The sequence below is a fragment of the Diplotaxodon limnothrissa genome, linkage group LG23, assembly GCF_057381915.1.
Source record: "Diplotaxodon limnothrissa isolate DT_005_m linkage group LG23, D_limnothrissa_male_GT1.1, whole genome shotgun sequence".
Lineage (NCBI taxonomy): Eukaryota > Metazoa > Chordata > Actinopteri > Cichliformes > Cichlidae > Diplotaxodon > Diplotaxodon limnothrissa.
In genome coordinates, this window is record NC_140617.1 from 5,955,583 (window position 1) to 5,969,815 (window position 14,233).

General features: G+C 38.6%; 1 protein-coding gene across 1 annotated transcript; it reads right to left on the minus strand.

The window, feature by feature from the left end:
• Window positions 1-3,616: 3,616 nt before the first annotated feature.
• tm6sf2b (transmembrane 6 superfamily member 2b) lies at window positions 3,617-13,280 on the minus strand. Its single transcript, XM_085348284.1, has 10 exons — window positions 13,201-13,280; window positions 11,747-11,850; window positions 9,418-9,515; window positions 9,149-9,252; window positions 8,445-8,527; window positions 7,895-8,019; window positions 7,213-7,314; window positions 6,191-6,283; window positions 4,459-4,578; window positions 3,617-3,853 (listed from the first exon to the last, which is right to left on the minus strand). The coding sequence occupies exons 1-10, from the start codon at window positions 13,278-13,280 to the stop codon at window positions 3,617-3,619; spliced, it is 1,146 nt and encodes a 381-aa protein (XP_085204410.1).
• Between the last annotated feature and the right edge of the window lie 953 nt (window positions 13,281-14,233).

Here is a 14,233-nt window from a genome sequence, read left to right on the forward strand (position 1 = left end):
GCTTGAGTCATGAGAACAAATAGAGCCTATTTGTTTGTGTTCATATTAAATGCATGGACCAAATAACAAGTGGACCATGTTCAGATTAGGGAAACACATGCTGATCATGCACTTGATGTGTTTTGACTCGGCATGGTAATATTTGTGTAGCTCTATGTAAACTGTGAAACTTTCCTTTTATCATAAGCCATGCATTAATTGGTTATTTAACTTAAGTTGTGCCATGCATTCATAAAATCATATACATTTATATTTATATTTTATCACGATACCTCACTGGAAGTCCTTCCACCCCTGCAGTGTGGATTGCTTAGTTGTATTTTTCACTGCTCCACACCTCTCCTGGGCCTCCTGCACAGCCGAGCAGACATCTGCAGCAAAGATCCCCTGTGACGCCCATCATGGGATTAGAGAGCTGTTTGGAGTATCCGCATTTGATTTAAAGCCTGTGTCATACACACAGAATGCACCGAATGTGCAAGCAGGAACGATGTCACACTTCAGCATGTAAAAAAGCTGCTGAGCGAGAGCGAATTAAATGAGTTTGCCTCTCTCCCTATCTGCTGGCCTATTGCTTAGCAAAGTACGAGGGATAATTACTTGTGAGTGGGCTACAGTTATTGATGGGGTGGGGATGGAAAGAAAGGTTACACTGCTGTTTCAAAAAGCTTTATCTAGCCACATAAATAACTCCTTCATCTCTGTCAAGAAACACTGTTCGTTGTGCTCATGTGACTGAACTGCATTCAAAGCATCGAGTTATTGAAAATATTTGGCAGATAGTTTTGTGAATTCCATTACATGCTGAAGCGATAATTATTCTTAAGCCTCTCATTCTGAGAACCCACAGTTATAACACTGGCAGGGATCTCAACAATGGTCTTTCTTCTAATTAAATGTCAGCAAACCTCCTCCAGTGAGCCCGGTGGTCACTGAAGTGTGTTTGTTTCCCCTAAACAAAAACAACACAAATCATAAGTCATTCATTTGATGTCTTTGTAAAAGACAATGATGAGAGTAGACTATTTACTGAGCCGCCCACACACTTCCAACACACAGCAGCATCAATCAGCAGAAAGGAAACAAAGGGGATCAAGGAACATAAACAGATATGGAATGAAAAGCTGGCAATTTGGGCACCGAGGATCAGACAGAATGCAGAACAGTAGAGGCGTGTCTCGTGTTCCTGCTATTCTGAGAGAACGAATGTCTTTTTAAAACTAGTTGTGTATATTCACCAGAGTGACTGAGTGTATATTTAGTATACACATCCAGAAATGCATACACTATTATATATTGTACATATATTTATTAGTTTCAGGTTGGCCATTCTTGTATTTTGCTCGTTTGTGTTGTTGTGTTTGCACATCTCTGTTGCTTGTGGGGCTCGCACACAAGAATTTCACTCGCATGTGCTGTGCCAGTGTGCCTGCACATGTGATGTGACAATAAAAAGTGATTTGATTTGATTTGACAACAGCTGTCGGCACATCCTTGCCACTCAGTCCCTGAGTAATGATCTGCCCTGGCTCCAGTGATGCTGGGTGGGAAAAGGTGAGCATATAGAGTCTCAGTTATATAGCATACTGCAAGATGTCAGTTAGCTCAGTGTGACATCTCACTTTTGTGCGAAAATATAATAAAAAGTTTTTCCGTACTTTGAAACATGTATAAAGTTGATCAGATCATCAGTTGATCTCATAAAAGAGCCAAACTGCAAAACATGAGTTAAATTACTGGTGTTCTTTTCACCATAATGGCTTTATTTGGATTCAGTCCACACAAATAGGTATCACTGCTCTCCTTGTTTGTACCCTGTATTTATTTGTATTTTAGCATCTGTGAAAATTAAAATATCAAAAATTAGTTCTTAGCAGCCCCTACATGTAAAGAGAAGTACCATATGGAATACTTGGAACTTGAAAAATACTATCAAATATTATTCTTATACAAGTTTTGAAACTTCTCTCTTCTCTGATATCTTAAGCACATTTAAGGGTTTGTATTTGTGAGGGAATATGGTATGTTCAGGAAATGTAAGTCTTTTTTATTTACATGTTTTCTGTTTGTTAAGATTGGACTGTGTTATGACTCAGTCCAACGCCTCAGCTCTGCACCTCTCTGAAGAGTCGGCTGTTTTTCTTCTAGCGTTGTCCTGCTGCATATCTGTATCTTTTACAGGTCATAGCGTGTCATTTTTTTTAATGGCAAAAATGCCATCCAGAACGATGAGTAAAATCATCAGGTGCAGCAAATATTTAATTCTTCATCTCCCAGTTGTAACTTTAAAACTACCCACACAGTGCTTGGAGTGAAACTGTGCTTGAAATTGCAACACATCGGCAAACCTTCGAAAGGTACTCTGCCAGTAAAGAAAGAGGTATGTCGGTTATTCTGTGCAGAGTAGACAGTGAATCTGTCAAATTAAATCTATGTAAAAAGATGTAATATGATATTGAATCTCTGCATTGAGTCAGACTTACTCTCACACCAACCAGCCCCTCCCTGAGCCTGGTTCTGCTGGAGGGTTCTTCCAGTTAAAAGGGAGTTTTTCCTTCCCACTGTTGCCAAAGAGCTTGCTCATAGGAGGTCATATGATTGTTGGGTTTTTCTCTGTATTTGTTATCGTAGTATTGTCTACCTTACAATATAAAATGCCTTGAGGTGACTGTTGCTGTGATTTTGGCACTGTATAAATAAATTGAATTGAACTGAATTACAAATCAAATTAGTTTTCTACAAAAGCTAATTTTCAAAGAACCAGCCAAATATAAGTGAATAGAGGGCGCAGAAGTCCATAGAAGCTGGGCTGATGTAGTGCACTGATCTTGTGGACCCTGTACATTTTTAATGAACTGGCTTTTATTTTTTTTATTTTTTTGAGAAAAACTCGAATGATTGTCATTGCCGATTATTTTCATCCTTTTGAGGCCATGAATATCTGTACTTAATTTTGTGTAATTCAGCAAACTGAATAAAGCTTTAGTTCAAGCTGTTGTAGTTAGGCTCAGCCCACAGGCTGATCTCAGTGACAGTTCAAATCAGCTGATGGCTCATTTGATACCTTTCTATGCACCAGCTGCCACATCACGTTCAGTAGCTGACAAAACATTGATGTTTTGCTCTACTCTCCACTTTATTTTACTCTATGCAATATTTGTCAACACAAGAAGAATAGTCTTGAAATCACCAAGTCTGCATTTCATCATGTGGGCACATTATCTTAATTAAATTCAACCTGTTACTTACTTAAATATTTTACTATAAACTAAAAGGGTTAACCCCTATTATGGCACTCCAAAAAAGTGAGCTGATGAGTTGTCTCAGTATACATCCAAGTGGCTCCAAATACCCCTGCTTTTCCTATACAAGCTTTCTGCTGCCATGGTTATGTATAGATGATGGTATTGACATTGACCAATTTGTGGTTTTACTGTTTATGCATACAATATGAGAAAAAGATGCTGAAAGCAAAGAAATAACCAATAAATCCACAGACATTCAGCAAAATAAGTTGTATTTTGGCATTTTGAAACATGGTCTTTCAAAGAAAACAGTTCTTCATGAATCATCAGATAAGTAATTACCTCCAAAGGTCAGAGAAGATTAAAAATGATCATTTCAGTTTATACTTGGTGTCTTTCTCTTCGCTGATTGGTAAACCCGTTTGCCCAGGGAAGGGAGCAATTTTTAGGAAGAAATAGGGGTTGCTGTAGACCCGCAGGGCCACAAGGACGGGAGTGGCTGCATAGACCAAGTTAGCTGCCAGCACCAACCAGAAAGCATCACTTGGAATGCGATACGGCGCTGTGGTGCGAGGGTGGAGGAATCCCCCGATGTGGGACCATTGGCACTGAAAGGAGAAAGAGAAAGAAAGAGGTCAAACTGTTTGCATATAGGAGGACATTACTTTACATATCAGCTTTTACTCGTCTCTTACTCTCTCTGCACACTGATGACAGATAACTTGATGCCTCAGTATTTCTTTCCAAAAATTATAAACAAATTTTTCCACTGTTATTAGTCTATTAAAATACACAAGATAAAGCTACTAACAAAAAAGATAAACGACATCTGAAAATGTCATCTTTATGTCTAACTGGAAGTTGGCTTAGAAGACAGAGAGTGTGCAAAAAGGCTTTAATCAAGTAGTTTCTCTTCTCATGGCTCCAATTTTTCTGTCAGAGCAATATGGAGAGAAAGCACCACCAGCTTGTTTGTTACAGAGAATATGCTTCACTAGATGGAGTTAATTGCCCTGACATTTGTTGGACCGCTTCTTATTTAACATAAACGGCAGATGGAAAACTGTAATAGGTCAAAGGCAGCAATTATCGCAGCAGCTTCCAATGCAGAAAACTGTCAGTGAATCTTGCATCAGTATTCAAAGACCTGTAGCTTAAACTATGTATTCATAGTAATTTTCTTTATTTACAGTCTGTCCTCTGGTGGCGTTACCTGGATCATAGCTCCGGCAAGAAAGATGGTCCAGTCCGGCATCCATGTGCACCCAGGCTTGAGGAGACCATAAACAAAAGCACCCAGCAAGGGTAGTGCATAAAAGAACAGGTGCAGCATCTAGGGTTAAAAAAAAAAAAAGCTTGCACCATTAGTCTAATAATATGATTTCATATCATATCTCACAATACTAAAAATGTATCTTTCTCACAGTAGGTAGTCTCTGTCTATAATATCTTGTATATTCCAGGATATATTGCTCAGGATATGGTTGGACGTGCCCAACAGAGCTGAAAGATTCTTCCATCACTGTCAGTCAGTGTTGTTGTTGAGCCCTGACCAACAGTCCAGCAGACAATTAATACAGTACATCCTCAGTCTCCACTGGCCCACATCGCACTTCAGCTACTCACAGTGAATACAGAAGAGGGCTGCTTAAGCCTCAAAATGCAAACACAGAGCGCCCTTTAATGTGCTGCAGAAAAGTAGCACTAATCGAAATAAAACCTAAGAGAATTAGTATTGGCAGGTATCACAATTAAAATACTCCGCTTTGTCCCTTCCAGTTATATCCTGGGGGTTAATTTAACCTTTTATCCCACAGTTGAACTGCATACATTGGATGAATGTACAATTAATTCAATAATTAAAATGAAGAGACAAAAATAATCAAAAGAAAATACTAAAATCATTAACTTTAGCACTGCAGTGTTTTGCTGCTTCTCAGCTATGCATGCTCTCTAACACAAATTTGCACCCTCAGCACAAATTACCATTTCCACACAAGGGTCGTTACAGAGAGAGTCTTGACCTTCAACTTAAAATATTTGGTGCATGAAAGCCTGTTTCCCACTTTATAAAAGCCTCAAATTATACCAGTGAACGGTTTCCTTTCATTCTCGGTCTTAGGTCCAGATGAATTCTAATGAGTTGAGCTCGGGGCCTGAAAGCCAATCATATATGCCCTTCAGTCTTTTGTTGAAATGCCTTCTTAGTGCAGCCACAGTAATCTGTCGCATATCATTCATCATCATCAATAAATGAAGAGGTCGGTTAGTTCAGAAACTGAGCAGGATTGCCCGGTAAGCCAAACTTCATTTGATTTCTTTGCACATGCCCATGAAGCCTTGGCAGTCACACACAAACGCAGATCTGCAAACATTGCTAAACAAGACGCACTTCCACATGCTGCACACGCATCTTCCTCCCGCCCAGCGAGATGCTGATGGGAGGCTTTGGGCAGGGATTACCTTATCAAGTTCTCAGCATGCGGTTCATCTGTCTGATCATTGACTCTCAATTGTGCCTGGACTGCAGTCCAGACAAGGTCTTTGGATAACCTATTGACAAAGCCATGTATGCCAAACAAAGCACAACAAAACCCACGGCTACACAGGGTCAGAGGAAGAAAATAAAAAGACAGCAGACCAATGCCCGTCAAAGTAATAATGTGTTATCCATCTTAACCAAATGAAAGACAGACACAAAGATCCGCTGGCCTCTCAACCCACGCTCGTTATTGCTGTAATGATGAAAAAGGGCCTTGTAATCAGCTGCGAGTTGAAAGAGTGGGGGAGATAAGGGCAAGCTTCCAGCACGCTCATAGTGAGATCCATGAAAGCAGAGGTCCATTATGTGGCTTGTTATTTAAAATAGACTGGAGAAGAGCTTTCAGGTGTTCCAGCAACGGCAGGCAGAAAGGCTGAGTGTGGTGAGAAAATAAAACACCCACCATAACTCTAGGGTAGCCCACAGGATCCTTCAGGTAAGGTTCATACTGCTTCAGGTATATGAAACAGGCTTCAAGTGGAGAGTCCAGAGCCACCTACAGAGAGCAAACAACATAACAACAGAAAAACCTTACAGTGTAGTTCAGTTTAAGAGAACAGCATAAAATACCAATGCGTAGATCTGAACGATTCTCTTCCCTTGTCAAAATAGCAAAATGAACATCCAGAGAAGATTTGTCAATGTGACTAAACAGAATAACACACTGAGCATGGTTAAAGGAATTGTTTGACATTTTGGAAAACATGTTTATTCACTGTATACTGAGGGGTTCGTGAGTTTCTGCCTGCACTGTGTCACACCCTCTCTAAATCTCCCACTCTCTTGTCTACCCTCTTTTTAAGTCTGTCTGTCTTCCAGGAGTGAAGAAGCTGTCAGAGTTGTTTGACTGCACCTTGAGCAGGAGTGTCCAAAAAAATATAAAATGGGGAATATCCCAGGAGTCAGCCTGCATTCAAACAGTCAATTTTGTTTAGAAAGTTTCCCAACTGAGTGAAGTGACCTGGAAGTATCGACATCGCAGTAATAACAAGAGCTGGTCGACTTCTATAAATGTTAATATGCCTGCTTTTTTAGAGCTTTTAGCATAAAATAAACTGGACTCTTGGTTATGTGAAGGAGGAAATGTGATCAGTGTCAATTAATGTGGATTTACATAGGTAGTTGCTGTATTGCCAGGCTTAAGGAGTATGATTACTGAGCTATTTTAAGTCAGTCACAGAAAAGACCAATAAAGAAACGAGATACACTGAATCCAGGGTGAAAGATCATATGACTAGATGTGACCTGACAAGCACTTCATAACCTACATATTATATGTCTTATAAAAATACTATTATTTTAACTCCAGCTTTTCTAATAAGATGATGCTTCTTATCAGTTGTTGTCTTTTTTCACTTTCTTTTAAAACTACAGTTGTAGTCCTTCATTAAAATCTCTTTAAAATTTTATATATGACATACTAACCAAGCCTCTCAGGATGGTGAAGGCCATGGCAGCTATCAGGAGAAACAGCAGAATGATGTCCAAAGGACGCCAGATCAGCTTCAGGCTCTGAGCATGCTGGGCCTGTGGAATGTTAAGAATTTGTCGATATGTGAAGAGGACTCAAAACAAATATATTCACCTCCTTCTCCTTCACTATGAAAAGTATTGATTGCAGGTGCTTTAAATTAAGTCAGCCTAACTTGAATTGAAATGAAGACCACAACAAGTTATAGCTCAAATACAGCTTCCCCCTGGCATAAATAAATGTGCAATCAAACAATCATGGCTCAGGTGTCTAAATGTTGAGCTTCATCTATGTTTTTTTATCAACTCTGACTGTGAGGATAGCATGGAAGCAGAAAGCTGAGTTAAAGGAACGGTGCCGGTGAGATAAATTGGCATGGAACTGGAAATCTGCAGAACTGAGGCCCTTTAAGACTCAACTGGAACAAAATACTACATAATATGATAGAAAAAGCAAGAATCTGAGATTTAATTGTTGTTTTTAAAAAACTAACAGATTCAGCAAGCACACCACTCTAACTACACTAATAGTCGCACAGATTTTTCATTGTTTGGATCACATTCACCTGAGCAACAATGCACCTCTAAAGCCCTCCACAATCATATAAATGTCTAATTATTCATGTTCTGTACTTACATTGTATCCACCAATAAGCGGTCTATCTTTTGCCCGAGTGAATAGAACGATTGCTCCCAAAACAGGCATCAAAAGAAAGAGAAAATTGAGCCAGAAGGCTGGATGGATCTCTGACCCATATTTACCTGCCACAAAGAGAAAGATAGACACTTATTGTCAGCATGCACTTAACTATACAAACACCGCCTGTAAACATCTTAATGTAAATGAGCAATTAAGCTTTCTATTAAAACCTCAATTGTGATACTCGAGGCAAAAGAGAGATGTGCAGCGTATCGATGCTAACATAACAGAGCGAACATCACGTTGCCTCCAGACAAGTCTGGGCTTCTGACGCTTATGTATGCAGTTTGAAATGCCAACAACAGATGCTTTAAGTCTGTTTGCTGCTTTGTTCTGTGAGGTTGTGATGGCAGGCGAGACACGGGGCATGTGTGTTTAGTTGGCAGGCTGAACTGTGACACTGATGGTACAAGGCGGGGCAGATGTTTGCCTGATTAAAGCTTGTCATCGTGGGACAGACAGAAAGCGGATTGAAGATGCGGCTCACCTGCCACTATCCCGACAATAAACACACTCATGTTGGCACACAAAGAGCCAGCCCAGAACAGGCCCAGAGTGCGGTAGGCTTTCCTGTGAGAGAAACAGAAAAATACAGAAAAAAAGACCAAAGAGATCAAATGAGATGGCTGGGTAAGTTTAAATAAATGATATTTGAGAACTTCTCATATCCATCCTACAGATAACACAATGCCTAGCTCACTTTCTAAAGTGACAAAAGGCTGATATTGTTTAAAAGAGGATTTAATATCCATGATAGCGCCATCCCCAAGGCTGTGCTCCCCCTGAACTCTTGAACTCACTGGCTGCACTTTATGACTAACTCACTCAAGAGGAGGCTTTCTTTTTTTGTTTTCTTTTTTTTTAATCTTTTTTTTCTCGAGCCGTTGTCTGGGATTTATGTGATAAATCCACCCATGAATTTCTAAAGTGAAACACATCATTTGCTCAGTTACTATTTCTTTAGAAAAGCTCAAATACAGGAAAAAGATAAGCCTGAAGCTTGACATATGCTGTAAAAGAAAAGTTTATCTTTGCACTGAAATGCATTCCTACTGCTTTTAGACTGTATACACAGACAGTTTTCATACCATCCTGTGTGTGTTTTCGCATTTTGAAAGGGACCCTACCCTGTAGATCTTTCTATTGTCATTTAATGCAGACATTATGTGATGTGATTTTAGCATCACCCACCTGTCTGTTATTCTGCTGATCATCATCAGGTACATGATAAAGTGTGCTATTCCATCCCAGTAACACATCATGATGCCATACGACGTTCCAAGATAGGGCTCTCCCTGAAACACAGAAGTTGTACACATGCCTCACAGCATTATTATCATGTTTGCTTAACATGGTTATTTGTGCTTTGATCGGTGTTTGTTGGGTTTTGGGTTTTTTTTAGAATTTCAGAATTTTAAATGTTAATAAATAAGAATAATAAGAATAAGAATAAAACCTACCGTCTTCTGGTAAAACTCCATAAAGCCAGAAATAATGCCATCATATTCCAGAGCACTTGTCAGGTCAATGATACATGTGAAAGAAAACTCAGCAAAAACTGTGGGGGAAAAAATGATTTAATGGATATTTAAAAGGCTAACCTGTGTGCTTCATACCAGAAGCCCTGTAATTTCAGCTCTGTGCCTGTGTGTAGGTGATAATTGGTAGTGTACAATATCTTTAGAACCTTGAAAAACTCGGAAGGTTAAGCAGCTTTGCTCGCTTTGAAGGCACTATAATATTAAAAGTTACTCTTTTTGCATATTCTGACACCTGAATTCCTCTATAAATTAAAGTATATTAGAACATGACATCAAATCTTTCTAGATTTTCTGAGCCTTTTTCATTGTTTTTTTGTTTAAAAGGTTTTCCTTCAAATGGCAGGTGATTGATTAATGGAACAGCTTGGGGAGAAAATTAAGTCTTGAGCAACGAGGTAGACTGTGCATGCTTAAATCGAGTCCATGGTGAACAGACTTCTGTCCTTAGGTTAAGGACCCAGGAGAACTGAAAGGTCTCGTCTAGCAAATAATATTTAAGAATGAAGCCACACATACACATTATTGGCATGGAGGGCTTACTATTAATATAAACTGTAACAATAACACTGTTGTTATGAACTATTATTAATACTACAGTTTACATTCTATTCAAGCTCTCTTTGAGAAATTACAAAGTCTGAAGTGTTGCTTTAGACCCATATTGCAGCATTAAAATAACAGAATGCAATGTGCTATTCAGTATCATTTGCATACAGTATGTTTCATTATAAAACAATTGACCAGCAACTCCCTTTCCAGATGTCCAGATTTTATCTTAGGCGTGATCTAATTGGCTTGGAAATGATGTGATTGTGAATGCCACTGAGCAGCAGCATGACTTTTGGTAGACCATCTGGTAGAGTTATTGTGACAGAATAAATGATTGCTATTCTACAGCACAGCATAGCAGTTATTATAAAATACAACAGCCAACTTCTACACATTGCAAACTGCTGTTTGTGCATACTGTACTGCTGATTAGATTGCTACTTCCATTTATGCATTGTGCACTGTTGCAAGTGTTAGTACTTTTGCACAACAGCAAGAAGCTTGTGGGTTTGAGTCTGCTGATCAACTAGAGCCTTTCTGTGTGGATTTTCCAAATTTTCTCTGTGTTTGTGTGGTTATTCTCCAGGTTCTCATACATCTATGAACAGCCTCAAGTTTATTGGGTTTTTTGTTGGTTTTCTACTTTATTTTATTGTTTCATTGTAAGTTAGCTGACTATCTGGATCACAGTTACAAACTTTCATGTTGCCCAGTACTAATATGTGCAGGTTACAGCCCCCTGTACAGGATAAAGTGGGTATAATCATTGATATATAGAAAAAAATACACGTCTGCAGTTTAAGTCAATTAAAAGAGAACACCTGTGAAAGCCATTACAATGATCTACCACCTGGCCACTGCAGAATCTGTGTTTTTATACAGAAACCACTGTTTCACATATTGTCTCCCTCATGTAATCCTGAGGAGCTCCACTAGGATTATCTCTGAGATCTAAGAGGTGATATAGCAGAGAGATTGTGGCCCTCTAGCAATGAGAAAAGCCTGCCACTTCTTTTCATTTAATGTTTTGGCTCTTATAGACAATACCAGCACTGCCTTGAGCACCCACAGCCAATAGTTTAAAATTTCCACCCAAATAGCCTAGCCCCTAGCATCTGCTGCAGGGATCAATTTGAGGGGGGAACCCTGGGGTAGAGAGGAAGCTCAGTTTGACCGGTCACACTAATTCACATTACAGCACAAAATATTTTAGAATTCTTTAAACTTGCATGAAAAGTGCACAAGCTGCTATTGTTATATGACCAAAGTGACTACAAAGGTCCTCAAATTATTCAGACTGAGTCAGTAGGGCAATCCAGATTCTACTATACAGGAGCAACGACCGTGTCCTGTATTACGAAATAGCTGTGACCTTTTTTCTTAAGAAGCAATCAAAAACTCCGTTTTAAAAGAATAGCTGAAAGGTAAGTGCAAGAGCTGTGAGGGTTGTCAGTCTGCAGGGAGCGTTTGGGTCAGTCACGCTTTAGAAAAGCCTGGTAAAACGTTGCTCTGAGCCTAATCAGTCTAAGCTGCTTTCAACATATCAGGTGAAATCACACTGAATACAATTCATGTTTTCACGCTTCTGTAAATCCTTTTGTGGGAGTTGGAACAATGCATAGCAGTCATTAAAATTCCATAGTGTATTTGGAAATGCAACGCAAGTAAGTTGAGAAATGCACATATTTGCGTTGATTACCAAAGAATAAGAAGTCTTTAGGTGCGTTTCCACGAGTGATGAGGAAGTAGAACAGAAACACAATCACCAGCACAGCAACACCAATCTCCAGAATCACATAAGGCCTGTGGAAACAGAGAAATGTCAATGTGTCATAAGAAAATATCCATTTTTTTAACACAATCTCACTGCTGATGCTTTTAGATAGCAAGCTATCTTTGAGATATATATATATATATATATATATATATATATATATATATATATATATATATATATATATATATATATATATATATATATATATATATATATACGTACGTACGTACTTTCCCACAGTCAGTATTCATCTGCTATATCCCATCTCTCTTGGTGTAGTAGCTAAAAGCACATCTTTACAAACTTTAATCAATCATAGGCAGAGGTGTGGGATGCAGCAAGCTAAGGCCATGTTAGTTCAGCATTGCCCTCCATGTTTACTGGTCAAAGGTACCTCCGCCTTACACTGGAAAAGATTAATGTGCTCAAGGTATCTCCTAGTAAACAACATTGCATCCTCACAAAACTCACAGTGTGTGCTCACAGAAGGAAAACAAATGCTATGAGAGCAAAGGCATGCTCCCTAGCTACCCCTCCAATTCAACAGTACAGGAAGATTTATGCACACAATACCGCTTGTTTGTGGAGTGGAAGAGCACAAGGCATATTGTATGTCAAGAGTAATTTATCAAACTCTTCTGTGCAGTCCATATTGACTGTCAGTGTCCACATGGGCAAATAAATAAATAAATGTCTGTGTGGAGACGTATTCACATAGGAAGAATAAAAAATTCTGCTGAAATGCTTTGTGGGTGAGGGAAGACTAAAACATGCATATTATCACCATCTTTGTTTATTCAGGCTAAAGCATTATAATGTTTATCCATCAGCTGCTGACAATCTTATAAAGACAGTATCCTAATAAACAGGCACAAGAGATACGCCTTGAATGAGAACGTGATTCCTTAGAGCTTAGAAAAGCAATTACCCCATCATCATATCAGTCATATCATTATGCCCACAAACTCTGCCTTCTATTTGCTCCCTTTTAGTTTCTCCTTTCCCTTCAAGAAATGTTAGCTTTAAAGAGTTTGCACAACTAGCATATACACTCTTTAAACTGATGTCATAGAATGTACGGGGTTGAATATGGTCAAGGATTCCTCAGCTTGTTATACATACTGTATATCACAGTCACCAGTACTAATGCAGTTTGAGTTTTAAGCTTACAGAGTCCTCTAGTGGTAGAAAAGTATACCAGCTGTCACCCAGTGATACTGGAAGGATTTCTAACATTACTGTATATTAACAATTATTCTCATAGTTTAAAAAAATGCATGTGTTGTGAGTGAATAATATATAACGTGTTACAATGATTTCATGGGAAAGACTGTATGTATTAAGGTGATAAGAAATCAGTACATTTAATAACTTACTCTTGAAGCTCAGAGATGGTGTTCATGGCATAGAGGATGCCAAGGGCGGAAAATGAGAATAGAAAGACAAAAATCTCCATCTCTTCAATAGCTGTTCAGCGCCCTCCCTGCAGGATTCACACTAAGGATGAAAATATAATGCAATTATAAGTGAATAGCATTCTCATCCAGCAATAAAAACAAATTTAAATAGTCGACTGAGCCAATATTAATAACATCAGCACATTATTAACTTGAAAACTGAAATTAAATGGTATTAAGCAAAATTAGATGAATGAGTTCCACAAAGTATCATTTAAAATGAAACCTTAACAGTGAAATAAATGAAAAAGAAGGAGAGCAGGGTCTTACCGTCTGGCTACGTTTGGTGAATTAATCAAATTACTGCTGGCCCGAGGCAGACATGGCATTTACTGGGGAAAGAATGAGTGGTAACAAAGAAGCTTTTGGGGGGAAAGTTGGGCAATTTGGTTTTGTCAGAGATTTACATAAGTCGTATTAGATAATAGGCCTACATTCCATATTAGGCCATGCAACGTTTTCAGCTTACGTATACTGATTATGTGAGGCATTTAATGCTTAGTTATATGAAATATGCCTTCTCTATACTCAGACATACAATACAACAGTGTTGAACTGATACGATATAAAGCGCCTTGAGGCGACAGTTGTTGTGATTTGGTGCTATATAAATAAAATTGAATTGAATTGAATTGAATTGACTTGACTTGAACAAAAGCTAAATCACAATTTGATTTCAATTAATGAACCCTTTACACTCTAAAGTTATGAAAATGTCTGCACATCAAATAGCATTTGAGAACTTGCGCAAACTTCCCACAAGAAAATAGACCCTAATTGTAAGGTTTGTATCTTCTGCGCATTTGATTTGATAGGGAGTGACATTCACGTTTCTGCTGAAACAGGACTGCATACACCAAGCTCTATTTAAGTAAATCATTTGCTTTCAACGAGTTGCAAATTTTCAAAGAAAGAAAGAAAGAAAGAAAGAAAGAAAGAAAGGAGCCGTAGC

Bases quoted from the DNA above. Each gene is read 5' to 3' on its own strand.
- tm6sf2b (XM_085348284.1), bottom strand. From the start codon at position 13,280: ATGGAGATTTTTGTCTTTCTATTCTCATTTTCCGCCCTTGGCATCCTC. The intron at 9,253-9,417 runs GTAGGTTTTATT...TCTGTGTTTCAG, and splicing joins TGGAGTTTTACCAGAAGACG to GGAGAGCCCTATCTTGGAAC. The intron at 7,315-7,894 runs GTAAGTACAGAA...AACATTCCACAG, and splicing joins CGCTTATTGGTGGATACAAT to GCCCAGCATGCTCAGAGCCT.